The sequence below is a fragment of the Camellia sinensis genome, chromosome 1 (genome assembly GCF_055761805.1).
Source record: "Camellia sinensis isolate YWXY chromosome 1, ASM5576180v1, whole genome shotgun sequence".
NCBI lineage: Eukaryota > Viridiplantae > Streptophyta > Magnoliopsida > Ericales > Theaceae > Camellia > Camellia sinensis.
This window is the reverse complement of record NC_138961.1, coordinates 56,687,404-56,710,298: the sequence shown is the minus strand read 5'-3', so window position 1 is coordinate 56,710,298 and position 22,895 is coordinate 56,687,404. Positions and strand designations below refer to the sequence as shown.

The window sequence follows — 22,895 nt, the reverse complement described above, 5'->3', positions numbered from 1 at the left end:
AAAAGATACTGAATTGTTAATATTTGAGATACAACTCCGTCATTCAAATGGTTTCTTGATTGTAGAGAAATCAATCAGTATGCATCCTTTATCCACTGTGTGGAATATATAGAAACGTAAGCTGAATTGACCAACCCCTCATAATGTTCAGTTAGGCTAAAAAAAAAGCAAGCAACCTAGATATCTCAACCTTGCAATCCATAGTTTAACACATAATTTAACAGAATGAATCATTCCTGTGGAGTAAAGGAGATGCCGGTCTCACATAAGTGAACCCTTTGAAGGGATTGTCACTACTTTTTGGACTAGCAGCGGGAGAATCCAATACTGGCATTTTGGTCCAACGCTCCTCGAAATTGGCAACGCAGTGCTTTCCAGCAACTTCTGGGAGAAAGCTTGGCTGAATCTGCCGAGCATCCAATTTCTTCCAGTTGATTGACTTGAACCACTTGTGGCTTTTTATCTCTTCACTGCCACCCGGTCCGCTGCCAATACGCTTACTTGTTTCTTTCTGCAGCAGCTGAAGAACAAAATATATTCCCTTAGGTTGTGTTTGGATTTATGAATTTCCAATGAAATGATTTGGCACTATTTGTCCAAGAAGAATAACTCAAATTTAGATTTGATAGTTTATATATAGATTTGAAGATTGAATTCGAGACTTTTGTCATGTCTAATTTGAAATAACAATGTAACCGTAGTCATTTGGAATCCTTCATGCTAATCTTTTGAAAATACCACTGAGTCAGTGTGTTTGGTTTGAGTTTTTTTAATTAAGTTTTTTGAAAATTGAGTTATTTGGTTTTTGTGTTTTTTTGTTTTTAGTGAATATTTTTAAAATTTTAAACATTTTTTTTACTTTTTTAGATGCACCTTACTTGGATGTATCTAAAAAGTAAAAAACTTTGTGAAAAAATATTTTTAAAAATTAATAAATACATAAAAATACAAAAAATATACTGAATTCTCGTATTTTTTTTGTATTTTTGGTATTTAGTGAATTTTTAAAAGTTTTTTTTCAATTTTTTTTTTTTTACTTTTTAGGTATATTTATGTTAGGTATGTCTAAAAATTAAAAAAAAAATTGCTCAAAATATTAAAAAAATTCAGTAAAAACAAAGAAACACGAAAAATAAGAAAGTAGAATTTTCTGAAAAGTGTTTTTGAAAAATGATAACCAAGCATAGTTTTCTGTCTCTAATTTCTTCCCCTTTAATTTCTCAATACTTCCATAAGAGCTTAGTCCATTATATTTTTATGAAATTATTTTTCAAATCTTCATTTGAAATTCATCAATCCAAACAACGCCTTATTCTCATTTGCACCATGAATAACAACCAAAGCAAAGAAAGAAGAAAGAAAATTACAATACTTTATGATGTATGGCACATGCCATCCACCTTTGGTAGACTATGAAAGGCACATACGCTTATATAAAAAAAAAATTATATGGGTGTAGCTAACAGTAAAATGCCATAGCCTACAAATGAGACCCTTTTTTTTTAATTTTATAAGCAACCTACAAATGAGAATTAAAGTTGCAACTTACACAATTGATGCATTCTTTTGAAAAAAACTACAATCCTACTTTAAAAACAACCAATGGTTTAAATTCAAGAGTACACTGTTTCTGAATTGATATCATCTATCTGGCCTTGGCAACTTGCAACCAGCCAGCTGAATCTTGAATATATTTAGATGGGGATCCCAAATGTGTATGGTCTGAGTAACTATCATCAATTAAATCTCAATACTAATAGTTATGCTCACTGAGAAAATAAAGATATACAGATACAAGCGAAGTAGATTACCCCTCTCAACAATGAATGTGCCTCACTAGACAAAAATGCTGGTAGCTTCATCTTATCCTTTATTATTTTCTGCTGGATCTTCTGTCGATTTCCACCCGTGAAAGGTGGCTGCAGAGGCAGTAATCAAAAGAAAATATTAAACATTGTGCTTTGAAAGTGACTATTGAAAGACATCTAAAATGCTTAAACTAAAAATAAAATAAATAAATAAATAAATAAATAAGAAGAGAGAGAAGCAAGGTATACTGATTTATCAGATTATTGACAGAAAACTCTTCATGAGTTCAAAGATCTCCATCATCATTTCATCCAATCAATCATAGGTAAAAGTTATATTTAGATTATGCAACTAACTGAACCTTGAATGATTCTTTGAAATCAGATTGTTTGTTTAATTAATTTTCAATGACCATCTTCTAGTGCTACTTAAAGAGGCTTGTTATTCTGCATATGCTTCTTGACACGAGCTACTTAGCAACTCGGCTATCATCCATAGAGGTCCTTTCATTCAAATTATAGGTATTTCCTCCGAGAAAAATTATGTTTCAATTGGTAACACCTTCAAACATTATGATATGAGTCTGCCTCATTGCAACTGAACATCGGTTCAAATATAGTTTCCAAGCTACATGATGTTCTGCACCATAGCAAAAGCTTTCTGGAAGGAAAAAAATGTACTGTTTTCTCCAGCACTATTGTTGAGCTTGAGTGTAAACACAGTTACTAGTTCATTATTGTTATTTTGTAATTCTGGTTACTAGTTACTGTACAAATCTTGTTTGAAGCTAAGTTTTATTATCTCTTTACTCGAAATTCAATCTCACTTCATTTCACATGTCCTCAGAAATCAAGGAAGCAAAAAAGACAGAAGTATGTTTAAGAAAATCCTCAAGGTTCATGCAACAGGCACAAACATTTACAGCATCAAAGAAAAGTTTATTTGTTATAACCTTTCACATACTTCAGTACATCTGAAAGTAAATTAAGAAAGGGAAAGCTCAATTACAAGTGCCTACAAACACACAGAAGATATCATAATTCATAAAACATGAAAGCAGGTGCATATATATCATGGTTCACCATTGCCAATTGCCAGGGTTTCATAATGTAACAAACATTGAAAGAGCCACTCAACTACACTTCCCTTAATTCTCCCGCATACAAGATTTTTCCACCCTTGGCATCCAATAAGATGGCCAAGTTAGTTCATAAGTCAGTCAGTAACTTCAGATTAAAAATACTAATTATCACAGTTTTTTAGTTCCTCCATATAAAACAAACTCAAATCCTTGCCAAGGCATACTCAATGATCAAAAGAGTAAGAACCCAAAAAAGAAAAACTTGCATAAGAAAATCAATTCAAATGGGTCAATAATAGAGAGATACTAACCTTCCCAGTAAGCATCTCAAACAGGAGAATTCCCACACTCCACCAGTCTGCAGCCTTATCATGGCCTTTCCCAAGAATAATTTCAGGTGCCATGTATTCTAGTGTTCCACACATAGAGTTCGACCTTGTATTCTCGTTGAATCGCTTTGCCAGTCCAAAATCAGTCAACATTACCTGGAATGAACCATATCATCATGAAGTGGAATAAGGGGCAGTTATGATATTTGTCATAAGATACATATACATACAAAAACAAGTTTATTATGTGGATATGTAGCAAGACAATACAAGAAGTCATCTAAAATGGTTAGGTGTAGATGTGCAGAGAATACCCCAGTGCTTCTAGCACGGAGGACTGATCCACTTCAAATTAAAGGTACTGGAAGGACAAATAACACCAAAAAGAAATGGGCCGAGCCAGTGAGAGAAGATACAATTGCCTAGATGGGGAATACTAATATAGATATAATATAATGTAGTAATAGATGGGATTGATGTTTCATGAATTTTGTTAGTGGAGTTTTAGTTGGGGTTAAGGCTTTGTTGAATTGAACTAAAAAGAGTAACACACAAGCACACCCTTCAAAGTTTGCCATCCACCCACACCCAAGCACGCGCACACACACACACACACACAGAGTGAATGAGGTCTTACATGCCCATCTGCATCCAAAAGAATATTTTCAGGTTTAAGATCTCTGTGCATTACACCATTTGCATGGAGATGAGAAACAGCAGAAACAATCTCAGCAGCATATAGACGTGCCAAATCCTCTCTGAAACAAATGAAAATTGTTTTAACAGCTTTGCGCAGCAGGCATTCTGAAAACTGTAAAGAAAAGAAACACCATGCACCTGAATAAACCTTGGTGATAAAGTTGAAAGAAAAGGTGACCCCCATTAACAAAGTCAAGCACGAGGTACAATCTATATTTGGTCTGCATAACAGACACAAGTCAATCATAACATTGATTTATTGGTCAAACTCTAAGGCAAGATCAATAGGCATTATTTTGTATTCTCAACTTAAACATTGGTAAATTTTGAACATAAGAAATCTAAAAGGATCAAACATATCTTTATGGTGAGGGCAACTGTGCAAGTCATTACCTGGAATGAGTATCTGAGCTGCACAATGAAGGGGTGATCAACTTTTGTTAATATATCCCTCTCAGTTTTCATATATTCAGCATGATTTTTCTCCATGATCTTATCCTTGCGCATAACCTTCATTGCAAATATTTCCGAAGAACCGCGCTTTCTCACCTGATACACTCTTCCAAATGCTCCTTGACCAACAACCTTCAAAATTTCAAAATCTTCTAATCCTACACTCTTATTCTTGGGAAGATTATAATCAACGTGACCAATAGATATCCCCAAAGCAGGACTATCAAGAGATACATCCAGAAGTTTTTCTAGTTCCTCTCCGCTGTCTGCCTCCACTAGTTCCAGTGAATCCTCTGTCTCACGTAAGGTAAGCTTGCTAAGCTTCACTGATTGACTAACAAAAGTTGTGGGGCCCACCAGAGAATGGGAGAGGCTGTAAATTACTGCTGGATCATCATAGATGAATTCATCTATATCAGTTGGAGCAACCAAATTTCTGGATTTTTCACTGCTGAAATCTACAGGTACTTGACCTGGTGTAGGACCAAATATATCAGAAAATTCTAACTCAAGCTGATCCGTTGAAAGAATGTCAGGGGGTCCCATTGGAAGAAGCACCTGGTTCTGGAACGGCTCTCGCATGGCACTCCCCTTAAAATTTGAGAACTGAGAGGAGACCATGTTAAATGTCAAATGAGATGGGAGAACAGCAAATGGATGTTAAAATTGCCACTTCTATGGATGAATATACCCTAAAAGCTCCAGGATACAAACTGATGAAGGACACCTGACAACGGCCTTGAACAACAGGAAATTCACGTAAATAATAGGAGTTCCAAGAAACCTTGGAAATAAGCAAACCAAAATCCAGAAAAGGAAGTTGTTCTTGTTTCCCGCTTCACAGGAAACGGTGGATGCAATGGTGCTTCTTGAATTCATGAAGATCAGACAGTCAGAGCTGTAGTTCAGGACAGAAACACCCTTAGTTCATATCAAACATGCAAAGTCAAAATATGTCCTACAGTGAAATCTGTAAAATGTTGAGAAATACATATACTAAGAATAAGAGAAACTTACGGTTGGAGGGGACAATAAATGGGAAAAACTTCACACTCAAAGAACCAAAGAGCATGCTTTAAAAAAAAAAAAAAAAAAAAAAAAAAAAAAAAAAAAAAAAAAAAAAAAAAAATCCTTTTTTAAATAGGTAACAAAATAAGAAAGAAAAGAAAAAAAGCCACAAAATAAACCATAGGAAGCACAGAAACACATCTTAGGGTGTTGTGTCCAAGGCTGAAACCAGCACTCATCTGTCCTATTATTATTATTATTATTATTATTATTATTATTATTATTAATTTTCGTAAAATCAGACACAATTCGAATATTTATGGGATGTATAAGTCTATTGCTTGGACACATGAGAAACACATCTAATTTCAGATGCAGAACATGTAGCAAGAGTAGAAAAGGCTTCTATGTAAGGATGCCCCTATAATCTACACTTAAAACTTTATCTCACAACACACATAGTTTGACCTAGCACTGGAATAGCTGTTTTGCACATACCCAAGAATGATGGATTCCCCCACCAACGGAATCACAAGTCAGATACATACAGGCAGGTTGTCTTGTTGCAAATGCAGCATGCCAGTCACTAAATTAAACAGAGCTACTGACTCATTCCTATACTTCATTGGTAACTACTAACAAACCCAACTCATCATACATGTGGATTGATTGAACTGAGTTATAACCAAGGTTTTAAAAAGCGGCCGCAACCGTTACGTAACGCCGTTACGTAACAGTTTTGGCGGTTATCGCCACCCGTTACGGCCGCTTTTGCAGTGTGATTGAGATTCACAGGTATGTCAGCCATAACGGTGCTATAACAGCCGTAACGGCCTGTTACGCACCGTTACGTAACGGTTCCAAATTGTTTCTTTCTAAAAAACACACACAAAAAAACTGAAAATGGGGGAAGAGAGATCGAAAGAAGAGGGAAGATAAAGAGAAAAAATGGAGGAGCAAGAGATAGAGAGAGGGAAGATGAAGAACATGTTATTGATTTGTTGAAACTGTAAGACCTATGTTATTCTATTCAGCTGCTATCACTAAACCATTTTGTTTGTGTGTGTCTAACTATATATTGTTTGAAAATAATAATAATAATATGGTCATTATCTATTTGGCTTGGTTAAAATATGTATATATATATATATATATATATTTAGCCTCTTATTTATTCTCTTACTTTTATCATTGTTTATCTTATATATAATGTAGAAATTTAATGTATAAAGAGAAATGGTTGTATTATTGATTGATGTTTTGATTGATGTGTTACAAGATTGATCTATTCTGTATATTACAACTCCTATATATAGAGGAGAAGATGGTAGTGGAGTGTGTGATAGTGGAGGTGGTAGGTGTGGAGAAAAATAGTGGAGGTAGTAGGTGAGTGGTATAGTGGAGGTGGTAGGTGTGGAGAAAGATAGTGGAGGTAGTAGGTGAGTGGTGTAGTGGGTTAGGTTTAGTGGAGTAGGTTTAAGTGGGTGAAGTAGGTGGAGAGTAGGTGGATTTTAACAGCCCCCCGCAAACTCAAGGGGGATAGGAACTAACCAACTTGAGTTTGGAGAGAGTAACAAAACAAGAAAATACATAAAAATAAAAGAGGATAAGAGACACTGTATGGTCGTGTCAGACCATTGGTGAAGACACTGGATGGTGGTGTCATAACGTTGTAGAGGACACTTTATGGGGGTGTCATAACCATGTAGAGGACACTGTATGGTGGTGTCATAACGGTGTAGAGGACACTGGATGACGGTGTCAGACCGATGTAGAAGACAGTTTATGGGGTCATGTCGGACCGTTGTAGAAGACAGTTTATGGGGTCATGTCGGACCGTTGTAGAAGACAGTTTATGGGGTCATGTCGGACCGTTGTAGAAGACAGTTTATGGGGTCATGTCGGACCGTTGTAGAAGACAGTTTACGGAGTCTTGTCGGACCCTTGTAGAAACTAACCGGAATCTATGTCGGGACAGTTTACAGAGTCTTGTCGGACCCATAAAGGAGCTAACCGGAATCAATGTCGGGACAGTTTACAGAGTCTTGTCGGACCCATAAAGGAGCTAACCGGAATCAATGTCGGGACAGTTTACAGAGTCTTGTCGGACCCATAAAGGAGCTAACCGGAATCAATGTCGGGACAGTTTACAGAGTCTTGTCGGACCCATAAAAAATACACTGTATGATGGTGTATATAGGCTGCCCAAATATAGATATATATGGATATATATAGTGAGCCCTCAAAAGTCGCGCCCTCAAAAGGCGCGCCCACTTTATCAAAGGATGTGCCATGAAAAGGCGTGCCAGTTTGTCGGGCGTCAAGAGGCGCGCGATGCGCGTGGCTGCCTCGGCTATTTAACCAAGACGAAGGCAGAGGCTGAGGCTGAGAAAAACTGAGAGAAACCTCTGAAAAATCCTTCGTGTTGCTGAGAAAGATAGTTCCGTTTGCGGGGAGAGATAGTCTGTAATACTCTGTTGCCCAGAAAATAGTCTGTAACACTTGGTTGCCCAGAAAATGGCTTCGTCTTCCCGCGGTCTGCTCACCCTCTTTCCCGACCTCAACGAGTCAACAAGAGAGATTACTGGAGCGGTGGCACTGGAACCTCAACCAAGTGCCCCGGAGTTTGCTCCGTTGAACTTTCCGATGCGGTCTGTGGAGCAAAGAATGGCAGTGCTGTCGGATGTGGAGGCCAATCAGTATACGTTGAAGGCATGTGTGGAAAGCATGACGGCGGTCACAAACTTGTCGAACCGGCTGCAGAGTAGGGCAAATGAGGTGCAGCAGTTAAACTCCCAGCTGGCTCTGCTCCAACGCATGTATAAGGATGCGCGAGCAGAGATAAGCGTGCTAAGGGCAGAAAACAAGGAGCTGAAGCGGAAGGCCACCGTTATGTTCCGATTTGGAGGTCCTCCATATGCTGCAGTGGAGGAGTATGGGGGCATGAACGTGCTCGGTGGACAAGGAAACACGGAGACCGGACTGGCACGGGACGCCCAAGATAAAAGTAAGAAGAAGAGACCTGCAGTAGAATAGAGAAGGAAAAGAAAAATCCCACTGTGGGTGTGGTTGTTTTGTTTGTATTTTTTTTTTTTTTTTTTTTTTTTTTTTTTTTTTTGTGTAAAATGGTGATCGGGGTGAGGCCCGATATGAATAAAATGAGTTTGCAGTTCGTCTTCTTCCTCCGTGTTTTTTTTTTTTTTTTTTTTTTTTTTTTTTTTTTTTTAAATAATAAAATAAATAAATAAATAAAGAAAATAAAAGAAAAGAAAGAAAGTGGAGCAACGGGTGAGGTGCAAAAGGTGATGATAATGTTTTGTGAGTGGAGAATAAAGAAAAGAAAAGAAAGGGATGGTGTGGTGTGGGTGGTGGAAAAAGAAAAGTGGGAGAGAGAAAAAAAGCATGTTCTTGTGAAAGCCCTGTGTTTCTCTCTGAAAAAACCAAACATGCTGCCTTGTTTGTTTTCATGCACCACCGAGAAGAGAGAGCCCAGGTGCAGAGAGAGAGAGAGAGATTGGTGGCCATCATCTTGATCATCCATCTCCTCAAGAATAACATATTTTGCAGCTGGATTGGTTGTCGATGACCTTGCCACATTCTCTTCACCTATTTCACCCTTTTGTAGCTTTTGGTATTTGTACCAATTGAATAAGCTCACGCCAAACAGGATTGTAATAAGGCCAGCCCCTTTCAACCAAGTAAACTGATCATGGAAGTAAAAGACAGCAACCAAGATGGTGACAGCCTCCTTGACAACTCCTGCTATTGTCACAGTTACTGCACTAGTTACTGAAACAAGAATGTATTTTGTCAATACCATAAAAAAGGCGAGAGTTCCACCAAGAAACATGAGAAGGCAACTCCGAGTGATATGCCATGAACTATTGAAGTAATTGCTTGTTCTGAATTCATCCCAAGGATCCATTATCAGAGAGAGCATAGCAGTTGCCACTGCCATCACTGGAGTTACATAGCTCATCAGGGTAAGTGGATTTTTCAGACCATATACTTCTTTCTGAAGAAGAATCTGAGTCATGGTCCAACGAAATCCAGACATAACAGCAGCAGGCATAACAAAAATGAATCCCCAAAATTCAAATTCAGTTTCCTTCGCAACTGTTAACATTATTCCAATGGATATAATAAAAATGATACCGAACTCAGGGGCGCTTGGTTGACGAAGATGCAATCTGTATCTGCAGTAGGCCGAAATGAAACACTGGTTGCGAGAAGAGTTGGCGTCAATTCGAGCTAGCAGTGGTTTGAGTTGCTGCAGTGGTTATTGGCGGTGATTGGAGAGAAGGTATGTGTTGGAGGTTTCAATTGGTTGAGGTCTGGCGGGCGGTTAAGGCAAAGTTGCCGCCCGCCAGAAGGCGAAGAGCACCAAGAGCTTAACCTATAGCTCTGATACCATGTAGAAATTTAATGTATAAAGAGAAATGGTTGTATTATTGATTGATGTTTTGATTGATGTGTTACAAGATTGATCTATTCTGTATATTACAACTCCTATATATAGAGGAGAAGATGGTAGTGGAGTGTGTGATAGTGGAGGTGGTAGGTGTGGAGAAAAATAGTGGAGGTAGTAGGTGAGTGGTATAGTGGAGGTGGTAGGTGTGGAGAAAGATAGTGGAGGTAGTAGGTGAGTGGTGTAGTGGGTTAGGTTTAGTGGAGTAGGTTTAAGTGGGTGAAGTAGGTGGAGAGTAGGTGGATTTTAACATATAATAGTTAATGATTGATTTTTTGTATAATATAAAGTCATTAATTATTAAAATAAAATGTAAAAAACTCAGTTTATAGTGATTTAAAAATATGAAATATATTGAATCATACTTAAAAATTTACAAAAATTTATCAATATTTATTTTTAACCCAATAAATATGATCATGGAAAAAAAAATATGCGTATCAGTAAGTTTTTTTCAAATTGTGCAAAAAATAAAAAAATTCATGGTTTCGGTTACCACAACCGTTGCATTACGGCCTTTACACCCTGCAACCGCAACCGCGTCACCGCCACCGTTACGGCGACTGCAACCACTTTTCAGAACCTTGGTTATAATTGTTGGTATCTGTATAATCACCACCATGTGGTAAGGATTTCGAAGTGGTGAGCCAGCTTGGCGCTACGTCATGTCCAGATTGGTTATTGGGCTTAATCAGGGGCACATAAACCACCAAGAGCTTGGTCAGCTAACACACTTAGCATCTTAGTATCAAACCATGGAGCCAAGAAAAGAGCCCATAGCATCTCAAGTCTCTATTTTATCTCCACATGGACACAGCGTGGGGCATCCCAAGGTATCTCCAACTCCAAGGTATGGCCAAAGCACCTCTCAACTAGGCCGATGATTCTCCGCTCACCCACAACCCCGCTATGGCATGGCATCTCCTTGGCTCAATGTCACAGGCCGACTTCTTTAGAGGCACAACAGAACAATTTTTTGCCCGTGTGGCGCTTAAACTCCACCAAGTTTAAGCCCACCATAGTTCATTGACAAATCAAGTGTTGATGATCTCACCCATTTGGAACATTAGGCCCCAATGCTTTGTCGAGTGGAACGACTCCCAAAGGAAGCTTTGTCTTCACCCGGATGCCACAAGTAGGCCTAACACCTCAAGTGCACCAAGCACGGCACAAGTCGCTTCGCTTCATAGCACTGTAGACACAAATTTTGAAACGTGAAGTGTTTCAACACATTTCAAAATTCATGTCACAAATGTCCACTATTTAGTTTTTGGACTAAACAATATTGATTATTTGAATAGCAAGTTCCTATTTTCGATCTACATTTCAGATCGTTAATTACACATTTTATTTAAATGAAACCTCCGATTAATGAAGAACTAAAAAAAATTAACAAAAGACAAATTAAGGAAAAGAAATATTTTATTGAAATTGTAGAGATTTAGAACCCTTAGATACAAAATACAATAGTTGGGTTTGAAACCCTTTACCTAACGCTTGCCATCGTATCAGATGCTTGCAGTGTAGTGTAATTAGCTCTTAATTTCTTTCTCTCTCTCTCTCTGATCTTCTGACTTTTGATTTTTTCACCCCCTTTTTGTGTGATGATCCCTCATAGTTATAGAGGGTTATCCAAGTAGTAAGAGGGTCTCATCCTCAATTTGAATTTCAAATTCAACAATAACGCCATTTGAATTTTTATTGACAGCGCCGTTTGAATAATCATATCTGATTAACCATCTATCTAATTTTATGAACACATGGGGTATTTGTTTATTTGAATTTAGGCGTAATCATATCTGATTAATCCTTTGGATTTCATCCCATGTGGTGTCCTTACTCTAAGCTCTACAGGTGTCATCTTTCGTTGGCTCCACGTGTCATTTGAGTATCTTAAATAACATCGCTGAGATACGATGTTGTTTTATTTATGCACTTTAACGAATCAAGTTGATCATTTTAGGAAGTGATTACCTACAACAATCCTACCATAAGTTCTATGTGTGTCATTAGCTGATTGACCATATTTGAAATTTGAACATAAATTTGGTTGAAATTTATGTGCCAACAAGCGCCAAGCTTATCTTAAGCAAGGAGCTCACCCAACTTACGTTCATGTCATCAAGGTGCCTAGCCACACAACAATGTGCTAGCAAAGGCTCTCGACTTAGCCGACAAGCAAACATTGCATGTTGGGTCTTTGACAGCATCTCAAAGTGTCATAGGGTCAAGCATGCCTCAATTGATGCATACCGGGTAGCCACATTGTCACGCAAAGCCCATAAGACACCGAGAGTCAATAACTTGCCCACAGCATAGTCCTCGTGCCTACACGTGTGCAATGGCGGAGGCACTAACGGACCAGGGGGGTCATGTGCCCCCTGACATGTCAAAATTTTATTTATTTATTTATTTTTTGGTCTTAGCAAAACACTGACACACAGCCCCAAACCAAACATTGTCTTGACTTTTCAAAATTTTTTTTTTTTTTTTTTTGGGTCCTAGACTCCTAGCTAAACACTAACACACAAACACTGATATTCTAATTTTTTTTTTTTTTTTAGGTCCTAGACTCCTAACTAAACACTAACACACACAAACACTGATACAGCCCCTTCCCCCTCTCCCTCCCTCCAATTTCCAAAGTCCCAATTTTTTTTTTTTAATTATTAACTGCTAGGCAAGGGTCAATCTAATAAAAAAAAAATTGTTGGGCAAGGCTTTCAGCGGCAACGGACAAGATCTCTAAAACTCTAAAAGTGTATGAAGTTCGTTATTTTTTTTTATTTAATCACAGTACTTGTTAAGTGTCTCTATATTTTCTTTGTTTCCCTTTGTTGCTTTGCAATTTACCAACTCGTGATGCACCAGATTGGAATCACACAACACAAATTTGGGACCACACTACAACCTTAGTGTCTTCTCTTCATTGTTTACAAGTAACTTTATTTATTATTTTTTATTTTTAAATAAAAATTATGAGTATTAATTTATAGTTATTTGTTAAGTTTTGATTTGTAAAAAAAAATTATTTGTTATTATTTAAAATAAGAGATTTTGATAGTTAAAATTATAAATCTTGATTGGTGGTGATTTATATTAAAATTAGGAATTTTGGTTTGTTGTTGTTTGTGTTAAAATTAGGGATTTGATTTGGGCTAAAATTAAAAATATTAGTTTGTGCTAATATTAATTTTTGTGTTTAATATTAACTCGAAAAATTATTATTATGTAATTGTTATTAATTGGGGGAGAAAAATTTTGAGATTATAATTAATTGGTGCCCCCCCCCCCCCTTCTTTTTATATTAAATTTCTGGCTCTGCCATTACACATGTGTTAGATTCTGCCTAAGGCCATTACGCACCTTAGAGTTGCACCAATGTGTCGCTCAAGTAAGGCAACATGTCAATCCATAGCTCGCTTATAGCATACTGTCATCCATCAACGGATTTATTAAATATATAGCTTGATGCCTTCATTCAATAGCCCACATATGCGGCGTTGTCTTCCAACCGCTTAGCTTAAGCCACGGAATCCCCACATACAAGGTTGAACCCAAACCATGCACATGAGTTGGCACACGAGGCCTTTAGTGGTGCCTTGATAGCCCATTTGGTCTAGAACAATCCCCAAGATGCCATAACATGTGGCATAATGGAAGCAACATCCCAAGCCTCGCGCCTGGGAGGCACGCGCAGTGCTTACATTTTTGCACCATCCATGGGGCTCTCAAACACAAATGGAGACTCTAGACATCTCTTTGGTTGCCTAAAGCCCACCCTTGCGTTGCCCCAAGGTTGCTCGCTTCAAGCCCGGTTTGGGCAAGGAGGCAGGTAGGTAGCACACACTTCTTAAGCCCTTAACAAACTAGCAAAGAGGAAACATGCCTTATGCTTGAAGAGTCATAATGATTTTTCAAGAATTCCACAAGTGGAGAAAAATCACAAAACTTGGTCAGGAAAACAATTCTCCCAAGACCTCTTTCCAGTTAAAATTTCAGCCCAAAACTCCTTCATTTGGACCCTCAAACAAAGCCCCAAACAATCTGCCAAGTTGGCTGCTGGCGCTGGTCCTGCTGCTGAGTTGCGGCCTGGGCTGCGGGCAGCAAGGCTGGCAAGGTGGGTGGGTGGGCGGGCACGGCCTGCACGCGGCCTGAGCCACGACCTGGTCTGTCTTGGGCTGGCGGCTGGGCTATGGCCACACTACTTGGGCATGCTGCCGGCTGCATAATGGCATGTTCACCTTGGGCTGTTTGGGGCCAACCTTGGGGCCACGTTGAGGCACCGAACCACCAACTTGGAATCTCGATGCCCATCACCTAAGCACTTCCAAGGGCCACTCTTGAGCACTAAAATAGTCACACCACCACATGCGAAACGTCACGGAGTTGACCTTGCAAGGCAACCCGTGACAGCCAGGTGATTCTCCATCAGGGTATGACCCATTATGCTTCATTCCTCTCCTCAATGGTTTCTCTTTTGTATATTGAAGCCATCTCCTCACCCCCTTCTGATTGCCTAGGCCAGGAGCAAGGCCCAGAAACTCCGTTTTGGATCACTCACAGTTAAAGTTCCATCAAGGTGCCTTAACACTTCCTTCCTCAAAGACGGGGGCTGCAACTTGAGCAATCTTATAGGGAGAGGTTTAGACCAAAACATATGACTCTCCAAATAGTGTCATACCTACAGGCAATCACTGAAATGCTACAGTGCAAACCCCATGATCTGCCATGGGCATAAAAAATAGGTAAGATACCTCCAGATTGCCAAACATAGAAGGGTTGAGCCACCTGCCCATGACTGAGATGTCCATCATGGTTCAATTCCCCTGCATTAGGATCTCCATGCATACGTTGAGACATTCTAAACCATCCTTCAGTTTCTCCAGCAAGAGCAAGATATTCATTGACATACTCTTTCTCTAATCTAAGGTTGTCTGGGCTCTCACTTCCTTTACTTCCAATGATCCGGTGCCATCTCAGTGTCTACCTCTGTTATCAGAATCTTACGATTCGCAATTCGATTCACGATTCAATTCGCAATTTTTGCAAAATCGATACGAATCTAAGGGTGAATCTATTTTGGAAGTGAATCTCTAGTGAATCACACGATTCACAATCGATTCACGATTCGATTAACTTTTTACGATTCATGCAATTTTTAAAATTATTGTGTCCGACATATTTTCGACTCTATTTTTCCTCCATCTTTTTAGTAAAAATGACATAATCCAACTTCTAATAGCATTTAATATCAAAATAACCAGCATATATACATGATTTGTTGTTATTTTAGTGATCATGAAGTTTTTAATAGAATCCAATTAGATTTAGTCAGACCTAACATATTTTTAACCTTTCTTCTCATTTTTTTTTTCCTTTAAAAAATCGTAATACACCTTCTAAAGATGTTTAAGATTAAAATTATACTATGAATTATCTATTGCTATTTTATTAAATTAAATATTATATGTATGAGGTCAGTTATACTTATTAAAATATTTTAGGCTTTAAAAAAAAAAGATTCTAAATGATTCTTTCTTATTATTTGCTTACTGTTACTTAGAAAAGTATGTATGCTTATTATCCAAATATCAATATCGTTGTTAATTATTGCCACTTTAGAAATTGATAATTTGTCTATTTGGTTATTATTTTTATTAAGAATAGTTGATAAGAAATATCTAAAAAAGAAAAAAAAGGTAAGATGGTAATCTTACATAGGAACGTTTGTTAACTTCTTACTTATTAAACTACGTGATTATCATTCAAAATAACATTTTTATTAACTTAAGTCTAAATATTTTATATTCATAAGATATATTTAACATCTAAATGTGTAAATATATGTTTTTAAATAATTTAGAAGAAGTGACCAAATCTTTACGATTCACGATTCGATTCGATTCACGATTCGGTACGAAACCATTTCGATTCACGATACGAATCCCGATTTGACAACTATGGTGTCTACCATTTTCCTGAAAAGCTATTCCCCAACCACCTCACCATACACCATCCGCAATAACATATCAAAATTGTTCACTATTAGTATCACTTAGGGGGTGTTTGGGAAGAAAAAAAATAGCCTAGTTTAGGCTAAAAATCACAAAAAGACAAAATAGGCTAAAATAGCTAATAAGACAAAATATCACATCAAACCCATAATCATTTCACTTTTTCTCTCACAAACATCACATCCAACCACAAAAAAATCCAATCATCTTCCCAAACACAAAAATTTTAGTCTACTAAAATAGCCACTTCCCAAACGAGGCCTTAGTTGCATTTCATGCTGGACAAGACAGTCCAATATTGAAGTGATACTCTGTAGCTCATTCTATTATTAACTTCACCACAAATAGAGACTTACCTAACCCAATTTGGTACTTGGATCAGATTATTTGAAGTTATAAATGCCTTTGTCTTAGTGTTTATACATGCATCAAGCAATATCAAATGTTTGATCAGGCATCAAGGTAGAAAGGGTAATATTGTGATGATTCCAATATTTTGTTTAATAATTTATCTTGTCCTATTTTCTTAATCAATGTTTAGTTTGCATACCATTCTGATAAATAAAAAATAAAAAAAATAAAAAACTTAATCAGTGGAAAATAATTTTCATATTTGATTAGGTATGTGACAATGTTGGGAAGTGTATGATTTGAATATATAAATAAAAAAATTAGAGAGAGAGAGAGAGAGAGAAATTCCCAAAAAAATTTAAGGGAAAACATTTGCAAATGTTCTGGAAACTCTAGACTCCATAGAAAGTTGTAAATGCTTGGCAAACAATGGAAAACTTTCGGGAATGTGAATCCCTCAAATTGTTTTATATATATATATATATTTTTATGTGTTGCTTCGATAAATAATCCTTAATGTTTATTGGCCCAAGGTTTTTTGATACCTCACTAAACATCAAAATGAAGTCTTTGTGGTAAGGTTTTTTTTTTTTTTGTTTTTTTTTTTTTGTTTTTTAAGATTCTCTTGGTAGACATAGACCTTAGGCCACATTATGCTTGACATATGTACCTTAATTTCTTTGATTTGTGTTCCCTAACTTGAGCCATCATCCAAATTTTCTAGTGTTTTTGTATTTACCACAGTATTTCATATCTATCTATACTATTATTAAGTGAATACTATTATTAAGCGAAGGCCTAAATTAGTTTAGTGAAGCCTTATTCTCCTCATGCCATGTGGCAACTTTATATATGCTAAAATAAAAAAATTATTATACACAACGTAAGCAAATTTTGAACCCAATACCTTGGGTTTCATTAACAACATACTTATCACTTAAGCAACATACATATTATGATATTAAATTCTTTATTATTTATTTTTATTATTAGTTATTTGAATTGCACACGCATCGCATGCACCGCCCACTAGTAGATTTAATACAAACTTATGGAAGATTACTTTGCCTTGCACAAACAATGCAAACCAGAAACAAAACACATTAAAAAGAAAACTGAAACCCTAGATCTTAACCCTATATCCTGCAATGCAAATACAAATTAGTATGACAAATCATAATAAAACTACCTAAAATCTTTCATAAAATGCAATTAAGAAAAAATAAATAAAAGGAAACCCTAGCAAAAGTAATTGCAGTTTTGGATTCACAGAAACAGAACCTCAAATCAAGATTGCCCAGCAAAGCTAGAACACATCTGTGTATTCATATACACAATTAAATATAGAAGCGTGCGATTAGGAAGGAAAAGGAATGGAGTTTCTGAGACTTTACCTATGGAGAGATTGCAGAGGCAGAGCAGAGGGGGTGGCAACGAAGGAAAGCAACTTGAGAGATTTCTTTTTATTTTTCTATTTTTGGTGTTAATAGCGATCGCTTCGTTGCGTTTGTAACTAACTCATAAACTTCCCGGGGATATCGGTGCCGTCACTCAAATGTTCATCAGACGTGGCGATTTTTGATTGATTGGGTGGGCGGGAATAAACGTCCAGCTAATAATAATTGAGTCAAACTTGGCTTGCAACTTTGGGTTGGCGGTTCTTTAGCCTATTTTAGAAAGTGTGTTAAAAGGTTAAAAAAAAATTTAAAGTTTTTTTTTGAAATTATTCATTTTTTGATAAATTTTTGTATCTTAATTGGTATTAAGTGACATTATTTTTATTATTTTTTAAATTTTTAATATAAATATAGTGAATTTTATTATCAAAATCAATCATAATAATAAAATGAAAAATTATCAGAAAGTCTTATATACCAAACTGTTACTCTTTATGGTCCTAAATTGAATCTTTTGGATTGGCAAGTCCTATTTTGCACGTTTGTTAGACAAGCAAGTCCCATTTCAAATTATGTGAGGTGTGACTAGACTGATTTGCCCTTTTTTGTTATTGGCATGTACGTGTATGAAGGGATTCAGTGCATATTTTGTGGGATATGTTGCTCTGTCACATTTGGCAAGTTGGATCCTATGTTTATGGGTGTGGCATTTTCGTGGGTCGGGCTGAAGGCTTATTGTGAGTTAGCAAAATAGGGTTTCATTGTTTTTTGCTGGTAGTGAGAGCTGCTACAGTCGTCAACGTTCGCTATCATTGCAGGTACATATTACGTGTATATCTTTTTCATATCTAACACGCCATTTGCCCTGCAGATGACGTGTGTTCATTACCACATTTGTACGTCCTTCACATTGTCCACAATTGTTCTACTTATGTTTTTATCGCGAAGTATCTGCCTCTGATTTTTACCCTTCCCACACCGTCCGTGCGGGGGGTGAGACGATCCAGTTTTTATTCAGTTCATTACTGTATTGATTTTGTTTTGGTACTTTTTATGTTTTTTTACATATATAACATGTGTTTGACACATGTCAGTGTCTATGATCGTAGGTATGGAAGAGAGTTTGATGTTGTTGTGTTCTTATCGGAACATTAACGCAGCCTACAATCTCCGGGATCATGGCACGTTTGCCGACTTAGGCGATTTCCTGTGTTCGAAGTTCAGCGGGATAGGTCCCCGTAATGTGGGATTGTCGTACAACATTCCAAGTTTAAAGAGTCTTACTTTACAAGATGATGTGGATTTGGGAAACCTTGTTACTCTTACCCAATCGTTCGGGTTACAACACATTTGTGTGTTGGTTGAATAGCACGGAAGGTTGGATAGCGTAAGTGCGTACACCGAACAACAGAATATGCAACCCAACCCTGTGGCCGGAATAATTGTTAATGACCAAGGAGAAAGTGATGACGAGGTTGATTTGTTGCCTGATTTCTGGCCGCACAAAAATAAAGTATTACTGACTGAATCATAGGCGCGGGGGTTAACCCACGTCGGGCAATGCTTTGAGGGGGGTGCACACAAATTTCGTACGGTTTTGTGCAAGTATGTTGTGGAGTTTGGGTTCAATTTCAGATATGTTAAGAACGATTCCGTACGAGTAATAGCAGTCTGCTCCATGTTGGAGGAAAAGGGATGCACGTGGTCTGTACATGCTCGGGTGTTGAAAGTGAATCAATTTTTCTACATTCAGAAATGGAACAGTGTGCATAGTTGCGGTGTATCCGTCCGGACATCAAATCATCCAAGGGTTGGATCTGATATAGTTGCTGACATTATCGCAGCTCGTGTTCGGGACAGACCACTCACACGTCCAACTGATGTTGTCTTAGATTTGAAAGACGATTACGGATTGGACGTCAACTACCGAGTTGCGTGGTTAGGGGTTGAGAAGGCAAGGGGGAAATTGTTTGGCGCGCATTCTGTATCATTCGACCAACTGCGTTGGCATCGTGAAGCCGTCATGCAATACAATCCTGGGAGTTATGTTGACTTCGATTACGATGAACACAACTACCGTTTCCTCCGTTTTTTTATATCATTTAAAGCATACATTGATGGTTTCCTTCATTGTCGTCCATTACTTTTCCTTGACGGAACCTTCTTGAAAGGCAGGTTCAAAGGGTTTCTGCTAACTGCCACCGCGAAGGACGGTAAGCAAGGTGTGCCTCATTTCACTTTTAAAACATTGTATTTTTATGGTTCGAAATATTGTACACGCTAATCATATTCTCATCACTTTTTGTAATAGGTTTGTTCCCACTTGCTTATACCATTGTGGACTCTGAAAACAATGCGAATTGGGGATGGTTCTTACAACATCTTGCCAACGTGGTACCCAGTGAGAGGACAATCACTTTCGTGTCTGACCAAAACATGGGACTCATAGAAGCAATTCCTATATTTTTCCCTACATCTCACCACGCATTCTGCCTCCAACATTTACAAAGAAATCTGTGGGATAGACTACGGTATGTAAACAGCATGCATCGGATTGGACTGGTCAGCAAATTCTGTAAGTGCGCATACGCACCCACCATAACAACATTTAACCAAAAGGCCGACGAATTTCAAAAATCTGGAAAAACCATTGCTACGAAATTCCTTGCGGATGCACATCCACAACACTGGGCGAACGCGTTTTTCAAGTACGTATATTCCTGTTACGCAACGGAAACATGAACATACCCAACAACAAACGATCATGCTTACTTGTTAACTTCTTTTTGCCCTTGGCATTTGTAGAGGTAGAAGATACGGCGAAATAAGCTCTAACGCCGCCGAGCCATTCAGTTCTTGGATTCGAGAAGCACGGTATTTACCAATCACCAGAATGGTTGACAGCATCAGGGGTCAGATTATGCGACAAATGTCGAAGCGGATGGTATCAGCCCACACATGGATTGGCGCAATTTGTCCTAAGATGGAATCCCAGCTGGAAAAAGATTACAACAAAAGTCGGGCGAGGAAAGTGAGTCAAGCGAATAACGACGTGTACGAGGTCCATTCATTCCCTTTTGTTATGGTGGACATCGGCAGACGTACATGTTCGTGTTTCCAGTGGCAAATAAACGAGTTTCCATGTGCGCATGCTATTGTTGCAGTGCGAAAAAATGGAAAAAAACCTTGATGACATAGTTGTACCTTGGTACCATGTGTCCAAATACCGTCTGACGTATGCGCCCACCATCTACCCAATACCAACTGTGGAAAAACCACCATTCAGCCCCACCAACTACATCATTTACCCACCAAATGTCAAACATCCGCCTGGGAGGCCGAAAAAGAAGAGAATACCGTCTAAATGTGAGAATGTGCAACAAATATGGTGTGGAAGGTGTAGTCGTATGGAAAACTGCAACAGGAAGACTTGCAAAGAACCCATTTAGACGTAATCCCAAAACGTTGACAAGCCAATTTATATTAGTACGATTTAAATGATTGCGTACATCGTGCATACCATTAAATGAGAATGTGATACTCACATACAATTCAGTATTTAAACAATTTATTATATGAATTTTTTTGTTCGCCTACAAGTTCCATTTGATTACAATTGTTGTAACGTTCTAACCTTCAGGCAAATATACTTTGCCTACCTTCGCTGAAGCCGTATATTACTGTTGTCATAGTTTTTGTGTTTGAACACAAGACTGCAAACCGTGCCTACATGTACTATGCGTACCTGTTCGCGCACATCTCACTAACACACTGTTACGCATATTGTCAACCCCTTTCACACAATCACACCTAAATTATGTTAATGCACCACAATGGACTGGAACGTGCGCCTTATATAACTAGTAAACCAATGTCAGTCTGAATGGGTTGACACATTATCCATCAACCAGTCACATTATACCTGACTGAATGTCCCAGTGCATAACTCAGAGAAAAAAAACAGACAACATACTTTGCGAATAACCACATCATTCATCAAAATACGCACACATTACACAAAATTACAACCAAAACATAACATAATATTTTCCAAAACTATGCCACCTAACTACAGCCAGAATGAAGTACACGCCAAAAACTACTACTCAACGTCGTATTACATACACATTAACTCAAACAACAGCATCCCACGTCAAAACAAATCAATGTCGTGCATATTGTCAACCCCTTTCACACAATCACACCTAAATTATGTTAATGCACCACAATGGACTGGAACGTGTGCCTTATATAACTAATAAACCAATGTCAGTCTGAATGGGTTGACACGTTATCCATCAACCAGTCACATTATACCTGACTGAATGTCCCAGTGCATAACTCAGAGAAAAAAAGCAGACAACATACTTTGTGAGCAACCACATCATAAATCAAAATACGCACACATTTCACAAAGTTACAACCAAAACATAACATAATATTTTCCAAAAATATGCCACCTAACTACAGCCAGAATGAAGTACACGCCAAAAACTACTACTCAACGTCGTATTACATACACATTAACTCAAACAACAGCATCCCACGTCAAAACAAATCAATGTCGTGCATATTGTCCACCCCTTTCACACATTCACATCCAGCTGACGTTCAATGCACCTTGAAGGACTGGAACATGTGCATCACTTAACTTGTAAATCAATGTCAGCCTGATTTGATTCAGACATTATCCATCAACCAGCAACATTATACATGACTGGATGTCCTAGTGCATAACTCAGAGGAAAAATCTATACAACACAAGTTGCGAACAACCACATCAGTCATCACATTACGCATACATTCCACAGAATTCCAACCAAAATATATCATAATATTTTCCAAAAAATGTGCCAGCTAATTGAAGTCATAGTGTTGTACACGCCCGTCACATGTTAATTCAAGACAAAACATCCAACACACTAACCTAACAATATGAACAAACCATAACCTGTGCTAATAATATAGGCGCTGTTTGGGAAGCCTCGGACGAGGCTATTATAGCCTATTTTCAAAAAATAGCCAAAAAGCGTCACTGTTGAAAACTTTTTCAAAAAAAAATATATATATATATATATAGGCTGCTGCCGGACAGTGTAGGCACAGCCTACACTGTCACAGCCGGACATTTGTTACATCATGGCTAAATTACCATTTTGTCCCTTTATATTAATTTTAAAAATAAAAAATTAGGGATAAATTTGTCATTTTAAATTTAAACATCATTTCAACACACTTTTTAATACAAAAACTCAACTAAAAAATCATCTCATCTTCCCAAAC

At 37.7% G+C, this 22,895-nt stretch overlaps 3 protein-coding genes across 4 annotated transcripts; 1 reads left to right on the top strand and 2 right to left on the bottom strand.

Moving 5' to 3' along the window:
- Nucleotides 1-41: 41 nt before the first annotated feature.
- On the bottom strand, nt 42-17,868 carry LOC114266238 (serine/threonine-protein kinase AtPK2/AtPK19). 2 transcript variants are annotated; one of them, XM_028207119.2, is made up of 7 exons: nt 17,610-17,868; nt 4,312-5,269; nt 4,057-4,139; nt 3,857-3,977; nt 3,202-3,375; nt 1,812-1,919; nt 42-520 (listed from the first exon to the last, which is right to left on the bottom strand). In XM_028207119.2, exons 2-7 carry the CDS (start codon nt 4,990-4,992, stop codon nt 218-220), a joined length of 1,470 nt encoding a protein of 489 aa, XP_028062920.2. In that variant the 5' UTR covers nt 4,993-5,269; nt 17,610-17,868; the 3' UTR covers nt 42-217. The 2 variants fall into 2 exon arrangements, with proteins under 2 accessions (XP_028062920.2, XP_028062924.2); XM_028207123.2 differs by lacking the exon at nt 4,057-4,139 and having other exon boundaries at nt 3,857-4,030.
- LOC145795044 (uncharacterized) lies at nt 6,805-9,938 on the bottom strand. Its single transcript, XM_082877776.1, has one exon. It carries the CDS (start codon nt 9,503-9,505, stop codon nt 8,270-8,272), a length of 1,236 nt encoding a protein of 411 aa, XP_082733902.1. The 5' UTR covers nt 9,506-9,938; the 3' UTR covers nt 6,805-8,269.
- Nucleotides 17,869-18,723: 855 nt separating the features above from the next.
- On the top strand, nt 18,724-21,061 carry LOC114303445 (uncharacterized). Its single transcript, XM_082884327.1, has 5 exons — nt 18,724-18,950; nt 19,248-19,825; nt 19,924-20,143; nt 20,418-20,643; nt 20,777-21,061. Exons 1-5 carry the CDS (start codon nt 18,724-18,726, stop codon nt 21,059-21,061), a joined length of 1,536 nt encoding a protein of 511 aa, XP_082740453.1.
- The last annotated feature ends 1,834 nt before the right edge of the window (nt 21,062-22,895 follow it).

Bases quoted from the DNA above. Each gene is read 5' to 3' on its own strand.
- LOC114303445 (XM_082884327.1), top strand. From the start codon at position 18,724: ATGGAAGAGAGTTTGATGTTGTTGTGTTCTTATCGGAACATTAACGCA. The intron at 18,951-19,247 runs GTTACAACACAT...GTTCAATTTCAG, and splicing joins ACTCTTACCCAATCGTTCGG to ATATGTTAAGAACGATTCCG. The intron at 19,826-19,923 runs GTAAGCAAGGTG...TTTTTGTAATAG, and splicing joins AACTGCCACCGCGAAGGACG to GTTTGTTCCCACTTGCTTAT.
- LOC114266238 (XM_028207119.2), bottom strand. From the start codon at position 4,992: ATGGTCTCCTCTCAGTTCTCAAATTTTAAGGGGAGTGCCATGCGAGAG. The intron at 3,978-4,056 runs GTGCATGGTGTT...CATTTGTTTCAG, and splicing joins TATCACCAAGGTTTATTCAG to AGAGGATTTGGCACGTCTAT. The intron at 1,920-3,201 runs GTTAGTATCTCT...CTGCCTCTGCAG, and splicing joins TTGAGATGCTTACTGGGAAG to CCACCTTTCACGGGTGGAAA.
- LOC145795044 (XM_082877776.1), bottom strand. From the start codon at position 9,505: ATGTTAACAGTTGCGAAGGAAACTGAATTTGAATTTTGGGGATTCATT.